The 26411-nt window shown below is 44.3% G+C and overlaps 1 protein-coding gene across 1 annotated transcript in view; it reads left to right on the forward strand.

Annotated features, from left to right (window-relative positions):
* LOC149360179 (arylsulfatase B-like) overlaps window positions 1-17215 on the forward strand; it is a 37868-nt gene extending 20653 nt beyond the window's left edge. Inside the window, exons 7-12 of the mRNA XM_089567796.1 lie at window positions 212-343; window positions 938-1064; window positions 4783-5076; window positions 8998-9257; window positions 12645-12833; window positions 17087-17215. Of these exons, the coding sequence (XP_089423922.1) occupies window positions 212-343; window positions 938-1064; window positions 4783-5076; window positions 8998-9257; window positions 12645-12833; window positions 17087-17215 (1131 nt within the window). The remainder of the gene's footprint in view (window positions 1-211; window positions 344-937; window positions 1065-4782; window positions 5077-8997; window positions 9258-12644; window positions 12834-17086) is intronic.
* The last annotated feature ends 9196 nt before the right edge of the window (window positions 17216-26411 follow it).

The following is a 26411-nucleotide window of genomic DNA, read 5'->3' on the forward strand; positions in this document are numbered from 1 at the left end:
GTCAACTTTGGTGGGCACGCCGTTGTTTCCTATTTAGTGATATCATTGGCATTTTCCTCTCCGCACACACCGGCAAGATGTCTTTTTATAGCGGTGTCTTTTCATAAGTCTCCATGCGCAGTAAGGAACTTGCTGGCGTCCACACATGGTGCTGGGTGTTCCTTTTCCATATCTTCGTTTTTCGTATCTTTCTGCTTTGCTGGGAATCCAGGACGACGAGAGCATCTCAGGGCTCGACTTCTGGAACGGCACGGAGCCCGAGCGAACTGCCTCCGGCCACTACAGCACAGACCTGTATGCAGAAAAAGCAGTGCGTCTCATCAAAACATTGGACACTTCAAAGGTCTGTTAATATACTTAACTGAGGAAAATTCTGGGTCAGAAGAAACGACACCCCGTTGGTGTGGCCGGCGCCAAGGCTGCGTTTTACCTGGAAATCTATTTATGTATGCCATGTATCATTGCCTTTTTTCTGTTAAATAATAGAAATCAAGTCCTGCATTGCTCCCCTTGCTAATGCGCTTTCCCGTTGAAACACTTGAACTGATCACAACGTTTGGCCTTTCTATAAAGGTCATCTGGCTTGGACTAACTTCGTTACCATATAATATGCTGAGAACGAGAAAAGACATGTTTAATGCGGTCACAAGAGTGGAAGTATAGATACAAGCCGCTGGAAAAAATAGACCGCCTAAGTATGCCAGTGGTGCAGGATTTATTACGTAATTTATTATAATCCGGTAACAATTCTTTGAGATTAATCAAGCTGTCTTTCTCAAAGGCGATGCCACCACTTTCTTGAGAATGAGGTGATACGTCAAGGCTGGCACGCGGCGAATATTTCTGATTTTATGTCTGCAAAAACTTGCTCCTGCGGAGGCTAGTTACAGCACTCCTTTACATCATGCATAAAATTTGAGCGTTTTCCATAATGCAGCCACAGTTTCTCTACCTGAGCCACCAGGCCCCACATTCAGGCAACAACAACAATCATCTTCAAGCACCGCAAGAGAACATCGAGAAGTTTCCTTATATCGGAGAAGAGAACCGGACAATTTACGCCGGTGAGCTGGCTTCCATCGACCGTGGAGACGAAATATATTGTAGGTGTTTATACAAGATAAGGAGGAATCATGTCTTTTTTAGTGGAAATTTGAGGAGAATTTCTCGTGTGGCAGCCATAAAATTACATTACCAGGTGTGCCTCCCGGGCTGCGTCTGCGCCCTTGTGGTTTTTCTTATTTTTATCTACGATTTAACGGTTAATTTAACGTTAACATACGTCTCTTCGGTGACGATTGCATCATCTATGAGGACATCAACAGATTTCATTACCATTAAACTTTTAAGAATGCACTAAAACTATTACACAATGATGCACCGACTGCCAGATGACTCTAAACCTAATAAAACCGCTCGCACGACAATAACAAGAAGGGAACATAAATCGGAATTATTAAACACAATTAACGACATGCGCATCAGTACAGCCACTGAACGTAAATAATATCTCGGATTTCTAATCAAAGATGAGTTGAGATGGAATGCACACATCAATGAGATTACCACAGCAGCCGTAAAACAACTCTTACTTTAAACGTCGCCTGCGATTAGCACCTTCTAAAACTAAAACTGTTAGCTGACAGCACTTTAGTTATCGGTTCTCGAATATGGTAAGGTTGTTTGGTCGCCGTATAATAAAATAAATATAATTATGCTGGAAGCAGCCCATAGAAAAGCAGTCATTTTTATATTTAACCAATACAAAACAACCGATTCATTAACTGAAATATAGAAAAAAAAGGTACTCCAAACTGAATGCTAATTTTAAACTTGGGCGGCTTAGTAGCATGTACCAACTAAATCATCACCACTTAAAACGCATCATCTTCTTCACCCTGACACGCCCACTGCAGGGCAAAGGCATCTCCCATGCCTCTCCAATTAACCCTGTCCTTTGCCAGCAGCGGCCACCGTACCCCCGCATTCTTAAAACTAGACACTGGAAAATATATTTTATTCCCTTGAGCTAGACTAACAGGTCATAAATATTCCCATACACTTAAGGAATATCACTTTCATAATGCCTGCTTTCAAGGCCCATTTTTCCTCTCAGGAATTAGAGAATGCAACAGTGTACATCCTTGAATTACTAACAGTTAGTCATTAAAACTCTTTCTATCTGTAGTCGAGAGCATTATACATAATTATCAAGATTCTTCGATCGTTTCGTTTTCGTTGCCATTAACTATTGCACTTTTGTTATTCCTTTTTGAGCTCTGTAGTCCAACTGTGCAACCATGCACCTACTAACAATATTTTCTTTGTATCTAATTAAGTGTACCTTACTGTATTCGGCTTTAATTCTATTGCGTTTTAAGAAACCTCAGGTCTCTTTTGTTGCGTTCTGCAAGACGTAACCCACCGTCATGTTATTTTATGCCCTTTTATAGTTATGCTAGAGATTTAAACTACTAGATTAGTTACCACTTGTAGTTCTGCTTAACCTTTGCCATTTTGTTCTCTTTCATTTATAATGGTTCATGGTTATTCATATATTCTTTTCAATCATTACAACTGACCATGTAATTCCCTCCTGCAAGAGTCTCACATGAGGTGAGCAATATGTATTGCAATATCAATAATGCATTTTTTTAATTACTTTATAGCTTACATGCACGCAAAACGCGAAAGTAAACGAATTAAAAGAAACACCAACCTCTCTCGACGCACACAATCCGTCGTCTTCTCGCCAAATTCCGTCCCAGCAAATTATTCTAATTATTCTCCTATGCCTTTTATCTCCTCTAGCGCTGGCCATTACCAATATAAGGCAACACCAGCAACACTGATAAAACAAGCGCGGCGTGAACCTCAGTCGCTTATTACGAGCGGCAAACCCAGTATCTTACTCTTCCAAGCTGTCTCTATGTATGTAGTCTCTGATGCAGGCTATTTATTGCCCCGGTGGTCGAAAGGATCAACCTCTGCAGCCTGTGCTGCATATCCGTTGGCTACCCTTTAGCCGAAGTAACCTGTCAGTAACCGTTCTGTCAGTGTGAACTGCGAAAAGGCCAACTCAACGAGCTTGAAAATCGTATATTCGATGCTCAATATTTTGAACCGCAACAATGAACCACAAATTTAACTCGGGTCGGCTTCGACGTTGAAGACCTTCAAATCTGCAGTATATACTTCTTGTGACCTGAAACCAAAACTAAGAAGTCGATTAAATAACGTTTTTCAATCAATCGTCGTTTAGTTGAGCTACATCAAGTACATACGGTCCGCCTCGCTGTAAACGTTAAAATATTGCCCGGTAAGTGAGCTCAGGATCGAAAAATTTGCTGGTAGAACAAATTCCCGCAGTGAAGCACCACTGCCACTAGTTCCCAAAACTAAGGGGAAAACAGAACCATAGCGGTATGACTGTGGCACGCTTTAGGGTCAGCTGTCGCGATGAACCTGTTCTGTGAAGCATACCGCAACACAAGCTGGAAAACAAAGTCGCGAACACGACCCCCTAGCCATGACGAATGAAATTAGTCTTAATGTTCGGGCTCGTTATAAACGGAAACGTAGAACATTAAATGTGCGTGCGAGGAATAAATTTACTTCCGGATATGACACTAATACTCAAAGGGCAGTGCGCCAAGGCGGCAGCGCCGGCGGCCGCTTTTCCTACTACTAGGAAATTACACTACAACAGCCGCACGGTTTCACACCTGAAATGCAGGAAACACATCCAAATATGTAGCGAACAAAGATTTTGAAGAAAATAAAGGCAAGACACCTCTGTTCGAGCACATGAAATGGAGAGGGTGTTTTCATTGCTGTCTTTTTGAGGAGCATCAGCTATTGTGTGGTGGGCAGTGATTAATTTGACTGACCCATCATACATTTTGCTAAAGTTTTAATAAGAGAAATAGTAGTTTTCCAAGCAAACCGAAAGCAAGCAATTCGAAGCAAGAAAGTGCGCCAGCTGTGTTGTTCTTACACAGTGAAGTAGTCTCCAGATACGGAAGGACACCTAAGGCGCTAATTTGTAGGAACACTGAAAACAAAGCTATTAAATTCTTGCTTCAAAAAATTTAGTACATTCGGACTACATCTTTGTTTTTCATAAACAAAGGACGTGTTTATCGCAGCGAAATTGGGCTGAGAATGGTGCAGTTTTTTTTCCGCAATTCGATTGAACCCAGTAATGTCAAAAACGAATAGTTCTTTGTGATCCTCGTCGGGAACTGGAAACTGATGCAGGCAAGCTCCAGCAAACCGAACGCAAGAAAACAGTTTATTAATAACAGCAGTTTGGCTACCAATACCATCTTTTTTTTTGTTGATAACGGTTTTATTTTATTTCAGCCACCTTTTCTGGCTTCAAGAAGGATTTGCTTTTGTTTAAAGTAGTTTCTCTGCCGAAGAAGCCCTATATCATATCGCGACAGCGCATTTCCTTGTTATCTGTGTAACTTTTGCACTTGGGACGGTTGGTTGGTTTGTTGGTTTGTTGGGGTTTAACGTCCCAAAGCAACTAAGGCTATGAGGGACGCCGTAGTGAAGGGCTCCGGAAATTTCGACCACCTGGGGTTCTTTAACGTGCACTGACATCGTACACGGACCCCTAGAATTTCACCTCCATCGAAATTCGGCCGCCGCGGCCAGGATCGAACCCGCGTCTTTCGGGTCAGCAGCCGAGCGCCATAACCACTGAGCCACTGCGGCGGGGCACTTGGGTCGGTTGCTATTCGCTACAAGAAGCAAATCTCCTGATTCTTGCAGCCATGGTGGACTCGTTGGACAAAGCCGTTGGTCGCGTGGTGAGTGCGCTCGGCGAGGCCGGCATGCTAGAAAACAGCGTGATTGTCTTCAGCTCCGACAACGGCGGTGTTCCTGGAGGCTACCTCGCCAGCCGAGGGATCAACTGGCCTCTGCGCGGGATAAAGGGCTCCGCCTGGGAGGGTGGCTGCCGGGCGGCCGGCTTCATCTGGTCGCCACTGATCGACAAATCTCGACGTGTATCTCAACGGCTCATGCACATCACTGACTGGCTGCCTACATTCTATGCACTGGCTGGTAGGCAGCATGTTTCCAAATTTCTCGCTATATTCAATATACTTCAGCGTCAAGTTGCAAGCACTGACTTTTGCAGTCGGCTTTTACCAAATGCGCAACACATTTACTGGCTCCTATTTTTTCGTATTTTGACTGGCAATATTCTTTCGTAGAACAATAGCTACTTTAAAACATGAACAAGCGTTCTGCTGCACCCCCAAGCACCATCGTGAGTTGTCTCCCCTTCTTTTTAGTGCATAACATCTTTTGCAAGCGCTTCACTACAGAACCACAAATATTCCTTATAGCAAAATACAATTCTGCTAAGTACGACTGCTTAACAAACCAGCTCAAGCCATTAAGAAATTTTAAAGCTTTTTCTTCTCATTTGTTAGATCTCATAGCATTTAACTTTCATTCAGACAGACCAGTAAGTGTCCTATATGCGTGAGCCCGTAAGTAAATACCGTAACCACTATGTGGACTTCTTCGCAATCCCCTGGGACTAAGGAATGCGACGACTTTTATGAGACCTCTGATTGGAACTGCATTTGCCGTTCAACAACGTCAAAACCTTCGCAAACATCGCACTGCACGGAGGGTGGAAAGCTGCAGTGAGGTGGCTCGCCCTTTCTTCCACTTGCTTTCAACGTTTCCATCGTTCTTAGAAAGTTTTCACATCTTTCAAGACGACGACTCAGTGGCGATGCATAACAAGAGGCGATGTAGGACACGCTGTGTATGGCATGAAGTTACAAAATATGCTGAAGTACAGCCCCTGTCAAAAGTTTAGAGCTCTGAGGGTTTGCTTCTAATCCTTGTGACAGCACATCGTGTAGCATTCGTGGAATTTCGACATACTTAACGGGGCAGGGCAAGAAATCTTGACTTCAGGAGATTTAAAGCGCTTGGAATACATTGCAAGCCACACGATGTGTCACAGAAGAATACCACTTGTCTGTAAACTTGCACTCAGAGGAGCAAAGTCATGCCAGGAAATAATCAACCGCAATATCAAACCGAATTTTAGAGAGAGGAAAACCTTAACAGGAAGTCGTTCACAGTGCTTAGCAGTAAAAAGCACTTCAGCCAAATGCGAATTAGGTGCACTGCGTTTCGGTTTCACTTCGGTTGCAGTCGTCGGATGCATTGTTAACGGAGGGAAGTGGTTCGGATATCGAGAATGAGTGAATGCTCACAAATGCAGACTTAGTCATTTTCTACTTTACATTCATAAATACCTGGGGGTCCTCATACCCCTCCCGGCGCAGTGGTGCAGCTTAAGGTTAAGAGCTACGCCACTCCCCTGCCATGGAAGAGACTGCCATCTATGGGGCTCGTGAGACAAAGGGTCCACTTCCACATCAAGCTCTCGCGACCAATGATTAATTGCACTGCCACCTGCCATGGTGGACAGCTTGCCCACAACCCGGTGTGTACTGGCAAGTGGTATACCGGGTGTTTCAGCAAACACTCAAAAAATTTCAAAAAGAGGCTTTTTGGGGTAAAGATATGGTTTTTGCGGCATAGTACTGCCAGTGTTGGCGAACACCACAAAACCATTGAATCGTGTTAAGTAGTAAGCTGGTTAACTAATTTTTAATAACGAATTTTTTAACTAATAGTGTTAGGCGCCTAGTTGAAATCAGAGATTTGTAGCCGACGGATAGAAATAGTCATATCAGTTTTTATAATTTTGAAAACACGATTACCCTCGGCGCTGTGTCTCGACGAAATTTGGCTTTTTCGACTAGTTACATGCACTAGAGGGGTTGCTTTTCCTGCATGCTTTCAAAACCGCATGTATTTTCTCGCGACGTCACCAGATTTTGTCGAGACACAGCGGTGAGGGTAATCGTGTCTTCAAAATTCTAAGAACTGATATGGCTATTACTAACGACCGGCTACAAATCTCTAATTGCAACTAGGCGCCTAACGAAACTAGTTAAAAAAACCAACTTACTACTTAAGATGATTCACCGGTTTTCTGCTGTCCGCCAACACTGGTAATACTATGCCGCAAAAGCCATACTTTTACCACAATAGCCTCCTTTTGAAAATTTTTGAAAGTGTTCGCTGAAACAACCAAAATATTTATGCACACACATTTTGGCAGTTTCCCACAACCCGGTTACAGACAGACAAACGGACTTGATGAGATTCACTGGTCACTCACCATGGTGAAATAAAAATGACGTTTCCGGAACAAGGGAGCCGTAGCCCTCCCGAAACGTCATTTTTGTTTGACCATGGTCGGTGACCAGTGAATCTCATCAAGCCATGATTTTTGACTAGACGGTATGCCGTCGAACCCTAGACCAGACAAACGGACAGACAGACAGACCGACAAGCAGGTGGGTTGGCGGGCAGGCACGGGCAGGCAGACAGGCACGGGCGGGCAGGCAGGCACGGGTTGGCAGGCAGGCACGGGTGGGCACGCAGGCACGGGTGGGCACGCAGGCACAGGCAGGCAGGCAGGCAGGCAGGCAGGCAGGCAGGCAGGCAGGCAGGCATGGGCAGGCACGGGCAGGCAGGCTGGCAAGCACGGGCAGGCACGGGTAGGCATGGGCATGCACGGGCAGGCACGGGCAAGCACGGGCAGGCACGGGCAGGCACGGGCAGGCACGAGCAGGCATGAGCAGGCACGGGCATGCGGACAGGCACGGGCAGGCAGGCAAAAGGTGGTTGGCGGGCGGGCAGTCGGGCAGCGGCTAAAAGCGGTGATTCGTTATTATAACTGACTAAAACGTAAATATATACGGCTGCTATGCGCGCAAAAACTATAAAAAATTATCAATACGCAGATCTCAAATTTTTGTGGTGATTGTAAAGTTTCATCTACAAAAAAACTGGCCGGTGGGGTTGTGACTCGGGAAGCCAATTAATTCAAGGTAGCTACAATTGTAAAGGGTTGGAGACAACGAATCAGTGCAAAGCAGTGTCCGGTAGGACATGCACGTGTTGCTCTTGGCCGCGTGGATATTTAATCATGCCACATAAAAATGTCCTTACTGCAGTTCCCACACAAACAATCAATCTTAATTTCCACTGAAAAATGTAGACGACTCCAAAAGAAAAGCTCTGACATGTTTGAAAGACCCTGGGTACTACTGCGTAGAAATAAGCGAAGAAGTTGAGGGTGTGACGGAATCGCGTCTTGACGGGTGGGTACAACTGAAACAAAAATAGAGGCGTGGAACAGTCATTACTGATCGGCGTCTCTGTTTCACAAATTGGCGAAGAACAGCCCAATCGCATGCTATTTATCCTCTAGTATGCACGTGTTTAACTACCGGGGTCATACGGTGGGTGTGATATTAGCCCAGAGAGTAATGGCCTTGGAATCCACAAAGATGTAAACCCGGACCCGACGAGTCCTGAGCTATCCACACGTGGGGAGAGAAGAAAAAAGAGCTATAAAAAGCCAGTACGAGGGTGGCAAGATAGTCAGTTCCGGGATAATTATCGCCGATAACACGACCCGACCCTTTGTCAGAGGGGTAGACAAGCGTATATTCGTGCCACCCATAATCGAGCGCGTTCAAGACACGCGAGGAAGACGCAACCGTGCTTCTTCGCGCCGTCCAAATCGTTACCTTGGCATCGCAGGTGCCACAAACGAGACAAGCCGCTGATCCAAAATAGTGTGCTGGCTCAAACTATCGACGAATTCAGGCTGCGCTGAAAGCAGCAGAAGACTGATGTAAAGCGCCTCCTTGTGACTGCTTCTTGAGATAGAAACGTTGGGCCGTTACGCGGATGCCTCCAAATTTCTCATTGTATTTTCTTTCGCTCCATCTTTGCTACACAGGCTGTTTATGTCCTTTCAGGTGTCAGAAATTTGTTCTTCATCTACAGAAATGTTCCAGTGAAACAGGTTCTTTCTATCTTTTAATGCCTTGGTAACATATTTTTCATCTAATGCAATGTTTCGCTCGACAGGGGGTTCAATAAGCGACCTTGGGCCGCTGGATGGTAAGGACATGTGGGCTGCACTCTCCCGAGACGAGCCTTCACCACGCCGCGAAGTAGTGTATGTCATCGACCCTCAAGATAACCTAGCCGGAGTGCGAAGAGACCGCTATAAGATCATCGTTGGTGCCACGCGCAGCGCAACGTTTGACCAGCGCTACACAATTCCCGGCGGCGAGAGGCCTTGGAAGGATCTGGACACGCTCATGGAGGAAAGCAAAGTGGCTGAGGTGCGTATGTCCCTTCAAATATGGCACTCAGTGAATATACCATTATGCAGCGGCTTCTACAGTGCATGCAGAAGAACTTCTTGCTGAGCGAGTTGGTGCTGGTGGTGGTGAAAACTTTCTTTACAACTGGGGAGTTTGGGACACACAGGTCCGTGGGCTCCCGCACGGCCCCACTGCACTCAAACGTTCATGTGCCGGAGGCTCATGACGCTGGCAGCCCGGCCGGTGGCGATGGCTTGCTTGGCCGGGTCCTCAGAACGCAGTAGGGTCTCCCATGCCTCCCAGGTGGTAAGGTGCTCCAGGCCCCGCGGGGGAGGATCCGCCGGGCAGAGGAAAAGGATTTGATCTAGAGTGGCTTTGGGGTGGTGGCAGAGGGTACAGGAGGGGTTTGTGAAGACTTGGTGATAGCGTGAGCGTATATAAGGGGAGGGTAAGGTGTGTGTTTGAAGCCGCCTCCAAAGTGTCTGATGATAATGGTCGAGGTAGGGATGGGGTGGAAGGTAGAGCCGACGCTCGGCTTTGCAGGCTTGCGTCAAGTTGGTGCATAGCTTTCTTGGTATGGCGTTGCGCTCTTTCTCTCTTCTGCTCTTTCCAGTGTATGTTTGTTCGTGTGCGCAGTGCCGTCCCAAGAAATTCTGCAGTGCATGTTCAAACTTTTAAGCTTCATTCGGTTGTTGGAAACACCATAGATGTAAGCAGTGGTATCAGCGAAGGCGCATCTTATTTTGTATGGCTTCCCTCAAGTGCAGAAGTTGTTTTAAATACAGAGAATAGGGCTACGGAAAAAAGGTTATTTAACTTTCCGATGACATAATTTTGCGATTTGGTAAAAGCCAACAATGCACAGTGTTGTGCAGAGAATATGCACAGTATTAGAAATAAGATTTTCCAACCGCTGTCAATACACCACCACCTGGCCGCAAATTATGGTCATGGTAGAAAACTTGTAAGTGCATTCGCACTCAAATACTTCATGAGCAATATAGCTAGAAAGCCACGTCTTGTCCAGAATGCCGACGATGCATAGCCCGTGCATGACAGCGGATAGGTCATGGCGTTCACAAATGTGAAAGGACTACCTGGTTCATCGACATGAAAACACACCGCCGCCAAAAAAGTGGCGGTGCTACAAAACTTGCTATTGATCGAAACGGTGCGATGTCATGAAAGGCGGAATAATGCCAAATTTTACCAAGTAATAGTAAGCACTAGCTCCTACAACTACAACTACTAGAAGGGAATAGCACAGAATTAGTACAGGACTAAAATATAACTGTAACACAATCGGAATAAACCAAGCATAAAATTGGAATGATTTCGCATCACTCGCACGTAAGTTCAAGTGTCCCAGCTAATGTTTTAGAGCTACTTAGTAAAACTGAAGAAGACGGCAGAAATGTGTTTCGTTCACGCTGCTTTGGCTTGTTAGGGGTAAGACGTCTTTGTGAACTGTTAATAATTGCAGCGGAAATGCCCCTTTGTGGTGCAGCCGCTGCAGGCGCAATCAGAGGCAGAATTTAACGCGACGACACAGTCCGTGAAAGAACCGCGCGCGTTGCATTAATGCCTTATATGGTGTGTTTCACCTAAGATTTTGCACCATGTTAAAAAATAGGCTTTTTGAGTTAGAAGGTCGCTTTTTTCAGCAAGGAGACTAACTGTAATAGATAAAAAGTTAACAATTCAATATTACTTAACCAGCCAACTTTTTACAAGTCTTAGCTGCATTCTGATGTTCTACACCGCTGATAATGCTACGCTGAAAAATAGCGCTCTTCTAACTAAAAAGCCTATTTTTAAAATTTTCTAAAATATTAGGTGAAACACCCTGTATATAGTTCGCTCGATCGAAATGAGTAAACGTGCTCAGTGGCCCTGGCTAACTGGTATATCTCGCGCCGGGAATGACGCCTGGCGCGACAATGAAATTCACTTATCGAAATGCTCAAATTTCAAAATGTCGATCGCTGAGAAAAAGATGCTGCCCTTCAGTTTCGAGCAACTTCACATTTCTTCGTCTCCATTTTTCCTCCACGCACGAATGCAAACGATGTTCTCGAGAACGCTTCTTTGAGATATTGAAAAGTTAATAACTACATGAGGAATATCGCGGATACGCTTTTGTGGTTGCTACTAAATTTAATTATTATTTTCAGATATGGGTATTGTCAGAATACCTAACCGAGCTGCTTGCACTGCATGGGATTACGCTGCGACCGCCACACTTCGTGCCTCTGACTAGTGGCGCATCTTTCCAATAAAACCCTCGATCGGTCATGGATAGTGGCGCACATTTTCTCCGCAGGGTGAAGTCATAATTTACGGGCTCGGATTATGCTGTTGATACATACTCCACAGTACTTAAGTGAATGCGGCTTGCACGGCATCTGTGACCAGATGGAGGACGATGGTAGAGATGATGAAATTGATGTCTCAAGGTCAGCTTCGTCCAAAGAGCGCCATGGCGGAAGGTACCTTGCTATACTCAAGAAGTACTGCGCCGCAGAGGCTCAGCAGTTTTCTTGCCTTGATTACAGGGTTCGAAGCGGTTTGATTCTATATAGCCTGCAAAATTCTTAAAAGAACAGCTTTGCAGTTGCCGGTCATCTGTAATTTATTTCATGATGACAAAGAGGAAGAATTATTCTTTGTGACCTGTTTCTGAACACACGTTACTAACCTGTTAGAACCTCACGTGCATTCTGACGTCAAACAACGCGTAGTCTCAAAGCCTAGCAACTAAAAAAAATTCAGAAATAATCTGAAAAATTTGCCGCAATGTAACCGCTAAAAATTTCTGCCGCGGGCATGGTCAAACAGAGCGAAACCTTCGTGCGTTTTTCGTCTGCCGTGAACGTGAAGCGCAGGGTAGCAGAAACGAAAGATTGGTGGAGAAGCGAGAGGCACCGCTACCGTAGCCCCGTTTCGATGGGCGTCGCCATGTGTTCCGGCGGGCGGAAGTCACACGCGGTTGCGCCCTCATAGGGCGTTCACAATGGCCTCTTCTGGCAAGCGGCTATTGGGCGGCGAACATATCTACCCGGGCTTGATTAGCGGCGAACGGCCTACGGGTGGCCGTTCGCCAGTTTTTCGATCCATGTGGCTCGGCATTAAAAGATGTGACGTGACTTTTGGCCTCTTTTGGGGTCACGGCGCAGCAAAGTAGCCCTCAACTCACTAAAGACGACGAGATCATTGAACCTGAAAATACGGCGTGCATGCTAACCATAGCATAATAGTGGACAACTTAAATTGTGACTGCGCTAAGAACCACCTCACTTTGATGCCTCTTCAAGGTAGCCTTCAGTTAGCAGGCATGGTGATCATGTGCTACGCAGCTTAATCAAGTCCATGCATCGAGGAAGCAGCGCTGATTTTAATCTGCAGGTGTTGCGCTCCCTGCACGGAACACAAAACCTGTCTTTTTCTCCGGACTGGAGGACACATAGCACATTGACTTGCCCGCAAGAATCCTGCGGCAACGACTCGCACCTCCAGTCTTCGGAAAACGTGTACCTGTTTGACCTAGACGAGGATCCATGCGAGTGCAACAACCTGGCATCGACGCACAAACAGGTAGGGTGTTTGAATTATTAATAAATTACCCATTTTTGGAGGGCACCGCGCTTGCATAGCTGTTGTTATAGGAGGCAGCACTTTGTAGGCTGGACATCCACACTTTTAAGATGAGTAGAGATATAGCGTGTGCGATTTTAGCCTCCTGAAAGGGCAGGATGAATGATGTCGGAGAAGAAGCCTCTGGATTTAATTGGACCGCTTCGGGTCCTTTCCGAGTAGTGACATCACACAGCACACGGACGTCTTGCATTTCGACTCGATCGAAACGCTGGCGGTATGGCCTGGATTTGATGTCGCAATCGTCGGATCATCAGATGACCACCACTGCTACTGGGCCACCCCAGGATGTGAATAGAACTAGATGCGATTAAATGTGTCCAAGAAGGAGGCCGTTTGGGGGATTTCCGTAGTAAAAGACAGCGGTGGTTGAAGAAGAGCGCTTTTTTCTTCAAGTACATTCAGTGCGAGTCTTACCGCAGGTCACTGCCGAAAACATCATCTTTCAGATTGCTCTCGAATGGTTAGATGCTACGACGGCGAACGGGAAAATGTAGGTTGAGTTCTACGTACGGATAAATGGACTGTGGCGCTTATAAAACAAGAAAGTATCGACATAGTTGCTCGAAGGTACACTGAGGAGGATATGAAGTTGTCCTATGTGGGCAGATTAAGGTGTTAAAATTGAAGAAGCTCCTGCCTTAAGCAGAAACGGCTGTTTACTTATCAAGGAAATTAAAGTAACAAAAGCATGCGTATATCATCAACCTGGGCAATTAGAGCAAGCGAACTATAGCACGTCAATGAAATCTTTCTGCGCACCGCTCTTGAAAACAGGCCACACTGCCATTCACTTCGAAACGTTATCATGGAGGAATTTTCAGTCTCTTCGTCATGACTTTCATGCGATTCTAACCAAAACAGTTAAATCCAGTTCGGTTGGCATCGTCATTTGCTTCCGTACTATTGTCAACATAGCCAGCGAGTCGCAGAAAATATTTTTGCTAAGAGGACAACTTGTATGAAGTTCTTTACAGTCCCCCGAACATCCAAAAGCTCAAAATAGTCATGTTGGTGATAAACCTACTACAAGGGCCTTATATTTGCAAACTGTTATCCAAGTTCCGGAGGATACACCGTTTACTTGCATTTAGGAGAGCAGCAGGATCAACTTTTCGATAATCTGAACATAATTGCAATTGAGTATTTGATAGCAAGGCGCACTGAACGCGGACAAAGGTACACTATTTTATAATATCAGGTAGGCAACATATTTTTCTAAGATTGTTGTTGTAACATGAGGGATTCGGCAAGGTAGAACTACAGCGGCAATTTCTACCTAAAGGCTCGCTTTAAACCACTAAGCTCACTGGATTGCGCGAGTGTATAGCTTATTGGCACTAAGGTCGCCAATCTCAATTTGGTGACTTGCTTGAAAATCTGAGCACGAAGAAAATTACAAGCAAGGCTTAAGTATCGGAGATGATATGCACTGGCCCATAAATAATTTATTTTCAAGCTCTCACTCATATTTCAGCTTTATGGTAAAAGGAAAATTAAAAATGAAACAGACATAAAGAAACAACGTTAAATGAACTATCATTTACCGCAGTCATCCAGATATATCCAGCACTGGGAACAGTGCTCAGCGTAAAGAGGAACAAGGTCATGCGCAACAATCTAAATTGCAGCTCCGTTGCATTTAAGGTCAGCGCGTGATGTTCTGTTATTTCTGGAGAGTAAAAGTTCTTCGCAGCTCGTATTTTTGTAGTCCATGAGTGGTTTCTCTCAAGGGCAAGATAAATGCCTGCCTCTAGAGGAAGAACGACAACATAGATAAGCTATAATTCAACAGTAGCTGGAAAAATTATCCACGCTTTATTTGTCAGTGCAGAGTCGTTGGCATTGTCTTCGTACTGCACGTATCCGTTGTGAACAACTTGCAAGAACGCGCTAGTTTCTGAAGGCATTTGCCTATCTGCCGATTTAGTAGATAAAGACTCCTGCCTTGCCATCGTTCTTTATTTGAAGTCGCCTATCAATACCAATGATTTACGCACTGTAAGCGACGCATCCTAGGTGCGTGTCGCCGTCCGACCGGCAGCGAAAGCAAAGAGCACGGAAGTGGTGGCCGACTTAGGTACTAGCGCCGAGCCAACGAGCGTCTCTGAAGTCTAGACACACTAAAACGGATGTGCAATTTATCTAATGAATTTGGCCTACTGCTTCGCTTATTTGAACGACAGCATTTACTGAGCAAAGGGAGTGAGAGGGGAAGCGCTTTTTACCGACGCAGAAGAGGAGCGAATATACGTGCGCACTCAGAGACGCGCTTTCGCGCGGTCCGAATTGAGTGGTTGTCGAAGTGTGCCGTCACACCTGTTACGTGAAGAGCGGCGCAGAGTGTTGATGAAGTAAATATGATGGCCCGTAGGGAACGAAATTACGCGCATCCGCCTAAACATATCTTAATTTCACCCCCACACCCCTGACCTGTGATACACCTCTGGATTGCATTTTGCGCCGAGATCCCGTAGTATCGCACTTATCCATCTTTACAAAGAACGAGAATGGCTTCAGACAGTTATTTTTTCGGTCATTTTTTCGTTCGGAAGTTCTGGCAAGCAAGTGAGTGATTATCGCCACAGGAAGTTGTATGTTCCATGCATGTAAAGCCAAATGAAGAGAGCGCTAGGAAGCATATCTGTAGGTGAAATGCAAAGTAGAAGTTGAGGAATACTGCACTTAGGCATAGTGCAATTACTACGATCTATAGACTCTAGTCAACTATGCGCTCGCCAGTATGGCAACTGAAGCCTGCATCCGATGTCTGTATACTTGTTTATTTCCTCAATGACCGTAGTTACGGGGCATTACTCGAGGGATTGGCATATCAACTACAGGGTTATGGCCTCATGAAAATTTTGAAATAAATGGGATTTGTATGGACTACAATGTCCGGCGGTAGGTCATTCAAGTCTCAAGATGACACGAGAAAAATAATGATCATGACCGGTGTTTTTTTTTAGCAGGGTTGTAGACTATTATGTGGTGGCTTATTCGTCTGAAAAGGCAGCGAGCGCATGTTATGACTCATCTTCCTAATGACGGAGAATTGAAATTTTGATAGTGGCAAAATCTTGTTATATTACGGGTCGTTTGGAGGTCACTTAGGTTGACTCTTGATTTTAAAAAAGACGCATTTGAGAATTATTAGTTATAGGAATTGTTGGAACCGGCAGCGCTATTTTATACCTTTTGTTGCATCAAAACGAATACATAGTGGTGAAGCATGCTTGTGCAACAGTGTCTTCAAATTGCGCTTATTTTGTCTTTGAGTCTACAACCCTAGTTCTTTCATTGCCGAGGAAGACACACCTGTGTCTGTATTTAAATTTAATCGTTCATTAGAGCTACTAGAGTTAGATGCTGTATATTTGTTTTCATTTTTAATTTGAAGTTGGTACATGAAATATTTGTTCTACAGGATCTTTAGAGACTATAGAGAAGATCTGAACACTTGCTCTTAAGACTGAAGCCGCAATTACTAATTCATGTCATCATTAGCTCAGAAAGATGCTGCTCAGGAAAAATAAGTTATTTATTTGTGATTTCATAATGAGCCCATAGTAGCTGTTATGATGAAAGCAATATGCGTCGTTTGGTCAATAATGCAACAAGAGCTACTTTCTCTTCAAGGCGAAGCTATACCTGCATTTGTGGCTGCACCCTCGTTGCTCCCTTGAGAATAGTTTATAAATGTTGCTCTCCTTAGTACTCTGTTATTACATGAAACGTACTGTTCTCATCACTGCATAAAAGGGTGCAACCTGTGATCTAAAAAGAAGTACAATAAAACTTCTTTGTATATGACATGTATGCATGCACGAGGAACGGGATCATACGCCGAAATTATGTTTGTACTGAGATTATCGCAAATGTGAAGACTGTGTCGCTGGATGCTCTGGAGAAATGTCTGGTTTTCTAAATAAATATAGAGCAGAAACTTATAGTTCCCAGCATAGTACCACAACACAACAACGTATGTTTTACACGACGAGTACATAAAATTCCCCAGTGTCGCAGCCCCATGTTATCGTGGCAACTTATTTGAGAAAGAAGATTACCGTTCCTCGTGCAGGAATCATGCGTTATTCTATGCTTAATGTAGATATAATAAGTAGCAGTGAAGTCGACTACTCAGTGCTTATGAGCACACAACCCGACAAATATATTTCTGGCTTTTTTCTCAGCTACTTGAATCACTCAACAAGACCTTGGAGCAGTACAAGGCTCAAACTGTCAACGCGGAGGTTCCGCCCGTAGACCCGGCTGCGTATCCATTTCACCACAACGGAACATGGGCTCCTTGGCTCGACTAGAAAGATAAAAATATAACTACCGACCACGCCGGCCTCCACTGAACCGCTTCCAAATGTTCATGCGCTACTACTTTCCGAAATGTCGGTCCACGTTCACCTAGAAGGTGGCATCGAAATGTAGCATGACATCAGTGCGATATTAAAAGTATTACGTTATGACAAGACCAGCAATAATCTCGGCGTGATCTTAATGGTATCTTCTACTAGTTGTTTCATAGAGCTCCAGGCTACTCTGAGAGGCGCGAGCACAACTTTCTGGCCGTAATCGGGCACTCTCGACGTGTCGCCTGTCTGTTTTCGAGCGCTCGCATTCCTCTGAAAGCGCCTCGAGACTCTCCGACTTCGACGAGTGGTTGAGGTGCTCTAGGTCACGTGGGTAGGACCCACGAATCCTACCGCGGCCCCGGCACGGCGGTGATAGAGAACGGAGCTGTCGCAGGTGGCGGGAGGCGAAGTACCTCTGCGACTGTGTTTCGGTGTTCCTGCTCAAAAGTCTGCTCAGGCTTTAAGCAACCAGGGTCATCGTTATACGCCTGAGGCTAAGAAATTTTCTTTGTAGCGCTAAGCCGCATCAACGCGCAAAGCTAGGCGAGCGCACCAGCGGCAATTAAAAGCATGGAAAATGTTTAACACGAAAGTGCTTCAGCGGTGTCATTGAAACTGCATATCTAAGTAGACATCTTTGCGGCTCCGTTCTTGAGCCTGTACAAATGCAGTCGTTGTTTTCACTAAAGTGCAGACTGGAGAAAATCTGCGCGTGCACAGCGACAGTAGAATTCTGGTTGCACATAGGGGCAGTGTCAGCTCGGAAACTTGTAGTCTAATGACCACGGTGACGAAGCAGTATACTCCTGTTGCTGTGCTGTTGAAACACTCGTTGTCAGCGAGTTCTCGCACGATGGAGCACGGACCCGTTTTTACTACAAATAAAATGCACCGAACGTTGCTACTGTCGGTGCCAAACGAAGCGCTTGCATGTTTTCTTTCTGTCACGTCATCGCTTTTAAAAACCATCCCAAAGACCTTTTCATCAGGCGAAAAGGATGCTAAAACACTTCCTCTCCGGACTGTTGGAAGCCAGTTTCCTTGCCGCTTCCACTGTGCTTACGTCAGGAGCACACAGAAGCCCATCGAGGAGCATGGCGACGCCCAAGTAGCCCAAGTTAGAAAGGTCCATATTCTTCTAGACGACCCCTCCCCCCCCCCGCCCTCACCCCCCGGCTTGATCTGCGCACTCTTGGTCAGAGTGGTAAAGCAACCTGGAGAATATACCATAAGTGACCAAAATGGGTAACTTTTTATTCACGCCCATCAAACTGTGACCACAATCACTATTCTTGACGTGACGGGCGCTTACCTTCTAATTTTGATGCAACATTTAGAAGGGGCCGAAATCAAGCCACATGACAACGCTGTTAAGCCGCCACAAAGCAGTTTGAACATGACAAAAAGTGGAAACTACGCTACAAAGAAGAATGGTGCGCTTTTCCGTGGGGTCAAAAATAAGCAGCACAGACGCAAAAATGAGTAGATACGCTATTTGTCCTTCTAGGACCAAGAAGAGGGAGCACGGACCGTACTTGTTGCAAAAATTTCTAATTTTTTTTGTGTAGGCTTCCGCCTATAATGAAAGAAGCAATTTGTATAGCAAAATTTGCCATTTAATTACAAATGAACCACAAATATCTTGTGTCCTTACATCCTTACACGTCCTTAAGAATATGAGCAGCAGAAGTGAGGACAGATGTTCGCTACGACCACTGAGGCCACAGTGCGCAGGAACGTCCGCTCTTAAGGATGCCTTGTGAATTCCTTGTTGTTAACAAAAAGAAACAAGCCACAGCATAAAGTGATTGCTAAAGGAACATGAAATTGAAATGCTACATCAAGCTAGTTTAATTTAGGTTTGAAAATAACGCCAACAAAAAGCTGTAAAAGCATGAAGTTATAGAACCTGCTCAGTTCCTTCGCCGCCGCGATCAGAAACGCGTTCACATCGCTCCGACTTTTTTGAAGCCTTTGGTTAAAAAGTGCTCCGGATAGGGTCCAAAAATGAATGGACCACAACACCATTGTGTTCCTTGTCACCTTCGACCAACGTTTTCAATGCTTCCACGTCAAGAACTGCCCTAGGAAACTATACGGAACGATCGAATGCGCCCACCGCCGGTGCCACCATGGCTTCCGAGAACCCTCGATCGGTAAGACGCCGGGGCAACATCAGTTCGGAAAGGAAGAGAGAACGCTGCCCAACCTTCCACTATTCTTCAAGCTGATGCAAGCAAGACGGATGATGAATGCAGGCAGCGATAGCTGTCTCCAATCTTTTCTGCCTTCTTTCCATGCAAACTTTTACAGGACAAAACACTTCTCAGGTAGGATCCAGCCCCCTTTCAACTTCGAAATTTGCCAAGAAACTGAGCATCGGGGTAGGAACCTGTCAGGCAGCCAAAAAAGACGCTCACTTTGTGAACAAGCAGCACGGCCAAATAGTTAGCCGTTCCTAAGTAGCTATAAATGATTGCTATAAGGATGTGCATTTTCTCTCTCAGGGCTGCGCCGTGGCACCCATGATCCCTTTACCTGGCAGACTAGATAAATTTGTTCATAATGACCATTCTGATGAGGATGATTGGCATCCTAGAAAGGCCAGAAGTACAGATGCCTGTCAAGTAAGTGTTCAGCACATTGATAAGCTTACCTCATAGGGACAACTAGGCGCACTCCCCGCACACTGGCTCCAGGCAGCCACTGCCGATGAGCTTCGAAAAATTCACTTTCCCGCAGGGTTCCAATTGCGATCTGTTGAATGCAGCAATCAGTTTGTCGTCGACGTATGGCGTACGCATTCCAGGGACCATCTTCATCAGACTTCAGTCTCGCATAATTTCAGGAAAGTAAACACCTGTACATACGTATGAAGCCGTTCGCCCCGACAAGATCCGACGTCTCATCTATCCCGACGACAGGCTTACACGAGAACAGATTATACGCGACCAAGTACTAGGCATGCCGGCGGATGAATGCTAGGTTCATGGGGGGAACGAAGCGGCTGTCGTCAGGTTTGAGGGCTCCAGACTGCTATGCAAAATCCATCACATACGCCATACTACTACGGCTAATGTCTTATCACCAAAACACTTCCATTTGTGCGACCTTTCACAAAATCGAGTACGAGTAAAGTTTGTGGCCAGTAGCCGACAGCGACAATGCACGCTACCGGGAACACTAGTCAAAGTAATGCCACTCCGTCTCCACAAAAAAGACATTTCGAAAATCCTGCGACGATGTGCTAACCGGCATGCGTACATCTGGCCTATGCGGACACCCTACAACTACACGACAAGGCACAAAAACGAATCTTGCGACAGATCGTTCGTACACTAATAGAGATCGCGTGCTTGAGATAGAGATGAACTCTATCGCATCGTCTGACTAGATAGTGCCGAGTTGATCAAAGCACATTGTTCAGCTCTTTGAAACCAAAAAGGTTTCTCCGAAAGCCCCAGATGGTTGATACGGCGCATTTTTTTTGTTTCATAATGGCGGGCACTAGCGCGAAACCTTATGACATTTTTGCTTTGATCTATCCTGTCTGGTTCTTGCAATGTAACTTGCGGGAAATCAGTCGAAAACAACTTGGAGTATGTTTTTGCAGGCTAGTTGGTGCCTAAGCATTCTGTTTTTTTTTTTGCGCAAAAGACACGACACAAAAGAAACGAGGTAGACAGGACAAGCGGTTGTCCTGTCTACCTCGTTTCTTTTCTGTCGTGTCTTTTGCGCAAAAAAAAAAAAACCAGAACAACTTGGACTTAGCGCCGGGAGCAAGTTTGCGGTGGCAGGTCGCCGATTTACACCAGACGGCGCGCACTCGACACTCGGCGTCGTAGCAAACGGCGTCGTAACAAATCATAACTATTGTTATGATCGCTACGCTAGAACTTACAGTGCTGATAGTGGTCAGCTGCTATAACAGAGATTAAGCGGACAAACTCAAGGCGTAATGGGGAAACGCAGCGTTTGCGACGGTCGTCAGAACCATAATAATTGTACCCTGGACGTTAACAACAAATACCATCATACACGTTGCTGCGTTCTCCGCTCCGGATACTAGAGCCAATCTCTGTCCGTGGTTGCAGGGTGTGCCGCTGAATAAATGCTGAACGGCGGTCCGTATCTGATACTGATTTTCGCGTGCGTTTCTTCTAATGCAGCAGTTGGGCTCCTATTGACATTGAAGGCGCACGTAGTAAGGGTGTGCAGGTGCGACACTAGGTGTTAGAATTGCACTAGGCAATGTCAATAGCTTCAGTCTTTTAAGCTCGATTAGAAGTTTTGCGACCATGCCAGATTTCTTGGAATATAATGGAACAAAGGTTAACGCAACTCTTTCATGGAGTCACCATGCTAAACAACTTTGTGCTCAGTAAGGCTCGGCGCAAAAATTTTTCTTCGGGGCCACCAACCAAGCGCAGAATTCATGTTCATATTTTCTCGCCAGTCCGGCCGCTCTGCATTGCGAAGAATTAAAGACGCAGTGGCTGGCGCAGAAAAGAGGACTGGATTCTAAACTCTCCGTTCACTAACCGCATTTTACTATATTAAGTCATGAAATACTTACTTCAGCAACTTCATTTAGATCGGTACTAACCATTGCACTAAATAAGGAGACCGAGATATAGTCGCGGAACAACTTCAGAGATCCATAAACACAACCATAAACACGTATCGCTCCACACGTCCTCATCACTGGGCAAGCCACGCTCGATGCTTCAGCATATACATATTCACTTCACTTCACTTCACTTCACTTCATTTATTTCATGTACTGAAAGAACATGAGGGGGCGAGAGAAAAAAGCTGCCTTACGGGCAGCTTGACAAGCTCGCACCCCCGATTACATATGGACAAGGGCAGACACAGTACATGCGCGAAACATCAGGAATTACATATTTTGTAAAGCCATTAGAGTAATTAGATAACAATTATTACCAAAACGCATGACAACTCTATAAATACTGTAATAACATGCAAATTTGACAAACCAGAGAGTGGCAATTTTCCATTGCCGTGTAAAAAAATCCACTTTCACACACACATATACACATTAACTGCATTCATCATAATTCATATACCATAAATAAAATCAACTGTAGAAGATGTCAAGGTTTCTAATATGTCCATGCATTGTATGGCCTTTATTTAGATTATTTAACAGTCTTGTAATTACATTACACAACATTTGCATTCCATAGTTTGGGATGAGGGAACTTCCCAGAGTTCTGTGTCCCGTGTGTGATATGGGTGAATGTTGTGACCTATGTTTGCTAACTGCAAGAGGAAGTTACTTTCTTATCTTTCACTAGGGCCTTGCATAAACAGAAATCATAATAGTGTTCCATGTTTACTAAGTTAAGTTCTTTAAGAAGTGCAATAGATGAACATATTGGAGGTGAGTTTGTTATAATTCTTACAATTTTCTTTTGAACGCGACCAAGTTTAGCAATATTTTTACATGTACTATTTCCCCACACGAGAAAACAGTAACGTACAGTGGACATGAAAAGTGTGTGGTATAGCAAAAGTCTGACGTTAAATGGAAGTATGTCGCGATGGCGATAAAGCAAACCTGTGGTGCGAGCTAGTTTAGCTGTTATGAAGTCGAATTGCAAGTCCCACAGCATGTGCTCGGAAAATATAATTCCTAGAGTTTTGAAGTTACTCATGATATCTATGGGTTTTCCATTTAAGGAGAGATAACGGCCTTGTTCCAGTTTCTTACCTTTTGATCTGAAAACTACAGCTTTTGTTTTCTTAATATTAATGGTTAGTCCATTATTAAAAGACCAATCAGTTAACTTAGATAAAACTTGGTTGCCACAGTGGAAGGGAGAGTCAATATCACTATCTGCAATAAATAAGCTGGTATCATCAGCGTAGATTATATACCTTACAGACTGATCAATTTGTGTGATATCATTTATGAAAATGTTAAAAAGAAAAGGCCCCAAAATACTGCCTTGTGGTACACCGAATGATGTTGTTTTAGTCGATAAAACCCAGTTATTTAGAGATACGTACTGTTTACGGTTCTCAAAGTAAGACTCCATCATATTAAGTGCGACACCACGTACACCATACAATACTAACTTTTTCAAAAGTAAGTTGCGATTTAAGGAATCAAAGGCCTTACTGAAATCCACAAATATTCCTAACACAAAGTTATTTTCTTCAAAATTTTCTAGAATGTATTCTTTTTGATTTAACAGGGCAAGTTCAGTTGAGCGATGTTTTCTAAATCCAAATTGCGAGTCGGATAATAAACTGTGTTTGTCTGTAAATGACGCAAAGCGAAAAAGAAGAAGACTCTCTAAAACCTTTGAGAAAATAGGCAATATTGAAATAGGCCGGTAGTTGTCTAGGTTGTTCTTATCACCTTTCTTATAAAGGATATTGACTCTAGAAATCTGTAACTCACGAGGAAAAATGCCAGCATTAAAACAAAGATTAAAGATATAGGTTAAAGGTCTGCCAATAATGTCCGCGACAAATTTCACTGGTCGAACTTGGATATCAAAAACATCAAGAGAAGTAGTGTTTTTTAGTTTCAAAATTACTGTTTGAACCTCAGATTCTATTACAGGGTTTAAGAAAATTGATTGCGCACACTTATTAGTCACGTAGGGTGCATTGTCATCAACGACTAATGAAAAAGGCAGATTGACTAAGTAGTCATTGAAAGTACTTGCCAGTTCCCTTCCAGTTACAATTTTTCCATCAATATTTAGCTCAGTGACTGGAATTTGGGACTTTCCGGTTCCGAAGAGTGTATTTATCTTTTTCCATGTTGCTGCTGAGTCCGAACCTGTCATAAATAGATTATTAAAGTATTCTGTCCTGGCAGGCTTAATTTCCTTGTTAAGTCGATTACTGTACTGTTTGAATTCTTTTAATTGCTCAGGATCACGCTGTGTAAGAAATTTAGCGTACATAGAGTACTTAACTTTAATTTTCTTCAGAAGATCTTTATTAATCCACGGCTTTCTAATTTTTCGTGACTTTTTGTATTCTTTCTTCGGAAAATGCTTTGCGTATATTGCTGTGAATAGTGAAAGAAATCTGTCAAAGGAATCATTAGGATCATCCGTGCTAAATACATTACTCCAGGACAAGTTTAATATTTCCACCCGACAACTTTCGAGCTTTTGAGGTAAAATACTTTGCACGAACATTGGAGATTGAGATTCATCACAGTGATCCAGAATAGCCATGGATATTGGAAGGTGGTCACTGATATCACAGGACAATACTCCAGCTTTTGTATTTGCGATGGTTGAGCTAGTAAGAAAGATATCAATTAATGTTGCAGATTCAGCAGTTACCCTCGTAGGTATACTAATAACGTTCATTAGGCCGAAACTTTCGAAAAGCCATTTTGTTTCATTTGCCATTGATGAATCTACGAGCATATCTATATTAATATCACTGCCACAGACTACTTTTAATTTATTACTTCTGCTGTACTCAAAAATGTACTCAAGGTGCTTGAGGAAGTTAGGAATACTAGAGCTTGGAGGACGGTAAACTACCGAGACAAGATAACCGTTCAAATAAACAGAGAGTACTTCACAGTCGGTGTCACTACGGGTGAGGGCTTCGATAATGTCGCATCTGTATGTGTTTTTTCACTAATAATAATACACCGCCTGACACCGTTCAGGGTTCATGACACCGTCCCTCGGCCACGATGTTGTTTGCACGCGTTTTTTTGCACGTCTTTTTTTATGCTGATTATAGTGCTTTTAGATGTATTGATTTCACGAAGTTTACCGCCCCCCGTTTTGAATATCATTTTTTTTTCGGTTCATGCTTGTGTCTGCCGCCCTTTGATGACTGTTCTTTAGGTTGTAATCATTGGCCCCCTGACTGTCACCTGGTTTTTTGCTACATAATGTGCTGGGTGCCCGTGCGGTCGTCAATACTTTTTCTCTTGTCTCCGTCTGTTTTCGCACTGGCCATTTCGAACCATGAATAGAGTCAAGGAGACAAACTCTGCAAACGGAGAATCAGCCCCGTGCCGGTATGTTCCCATCACTGTTTCTTAACGGGAGAATTTGATTGCGCCTTCATCAGAAATTTCTTTTGGGGGGACCTATGCAATAAATCCCATCGTTGCCGCGCGACAGCTTCGATTCATCAAAGGGAATCAGTCTTTACCATTCATCACCTATCCCCGCATGGTGTTTTTTACCTAAGTCATCCTGGAAACTAAGTTCAATTCAGAGGTATGCGGGTTTCGAGCTGGCCTGCTGTGGGTTGGCTCAGCACATTGTGAATGTCGACCCATAGTCCATGGATCCACTGTAGTACCTGATAACAGGGCTTAATCTTGGGAAATTCGCTGACAGCTTATGGTTTTCTACCCTAGCGCAGCGTCTTCCTCGATAACTTGGTTTGGAGTTCTGGTGTGTCTTCTCAGAAGGTCGAAAAACTAAAACTACTCTGAATCTGTACTTCTTCAAAAGCACTGAAGGCATGGACTTCCGTACCCAGAAGTCCAGTGAGAGCTGATGGTGTTTCATCCCCCAGTTGTGGCCACCGATGGCCGCCATTTGAGCAGACTTTATGACCTTATGTTAATCTGAAATTCCGGCCACTGCTTATAAAAATATGCCCTAATATGTGCAGCCGACGAATATGTCAGTTGAAAATGACATATATGCAATAAATAACATGAATAAAACATAATATCTGAGAAATTAGAGGCACTTGCACAAGGTAAGTTTAGGCGCGTTTCCGTCAAGCATATAATGTTGTGCTCAATTTGGTGTGCACTCTGGAAGGAAAGTTCCCTTTTAGTTCTGAGCCTTTTCGTGTTTTGATAATACAACGTAATTTCCTGTGGCATTTTTGGACGTAGTTAGAGAACGGTTACGTTCATCAAAGAGCCGTTAATACCCAAGGTTTCCGTAGAAAGGGAGAAATACGCTTCCCTCCAGGACACACTTCAGGTTTGCTCACAAGTTTGATCAAATGCTTATCCACAGAAACATGGAAGGAGCAATACTTACCGTACCCCGTTTTCAGTCTTCTACACGTAACGACCTTGTGACATGCTATATCCGCCAAAAGTTCCTGTATGTCTCAGGCCGTTGTAGTCGGGTGCAGATGAGAAAGAAATGCACTTTCCTGTGGT

The sequence above is a fragment of the Amblyomma mixtum genome, chromosome 2 (genome assembly GCF_055824585.1).
Source record: "Amblyomma mixtum isolate Tamu chromosome 2, ASM5582458v1, whole genome shotgun sequence".
NCBI lineage: Eukaryota > Metazoa > Arthropoda > Arachnida > Ixodida > Ixodidae > Amblyomma > Amblyomma mixtum.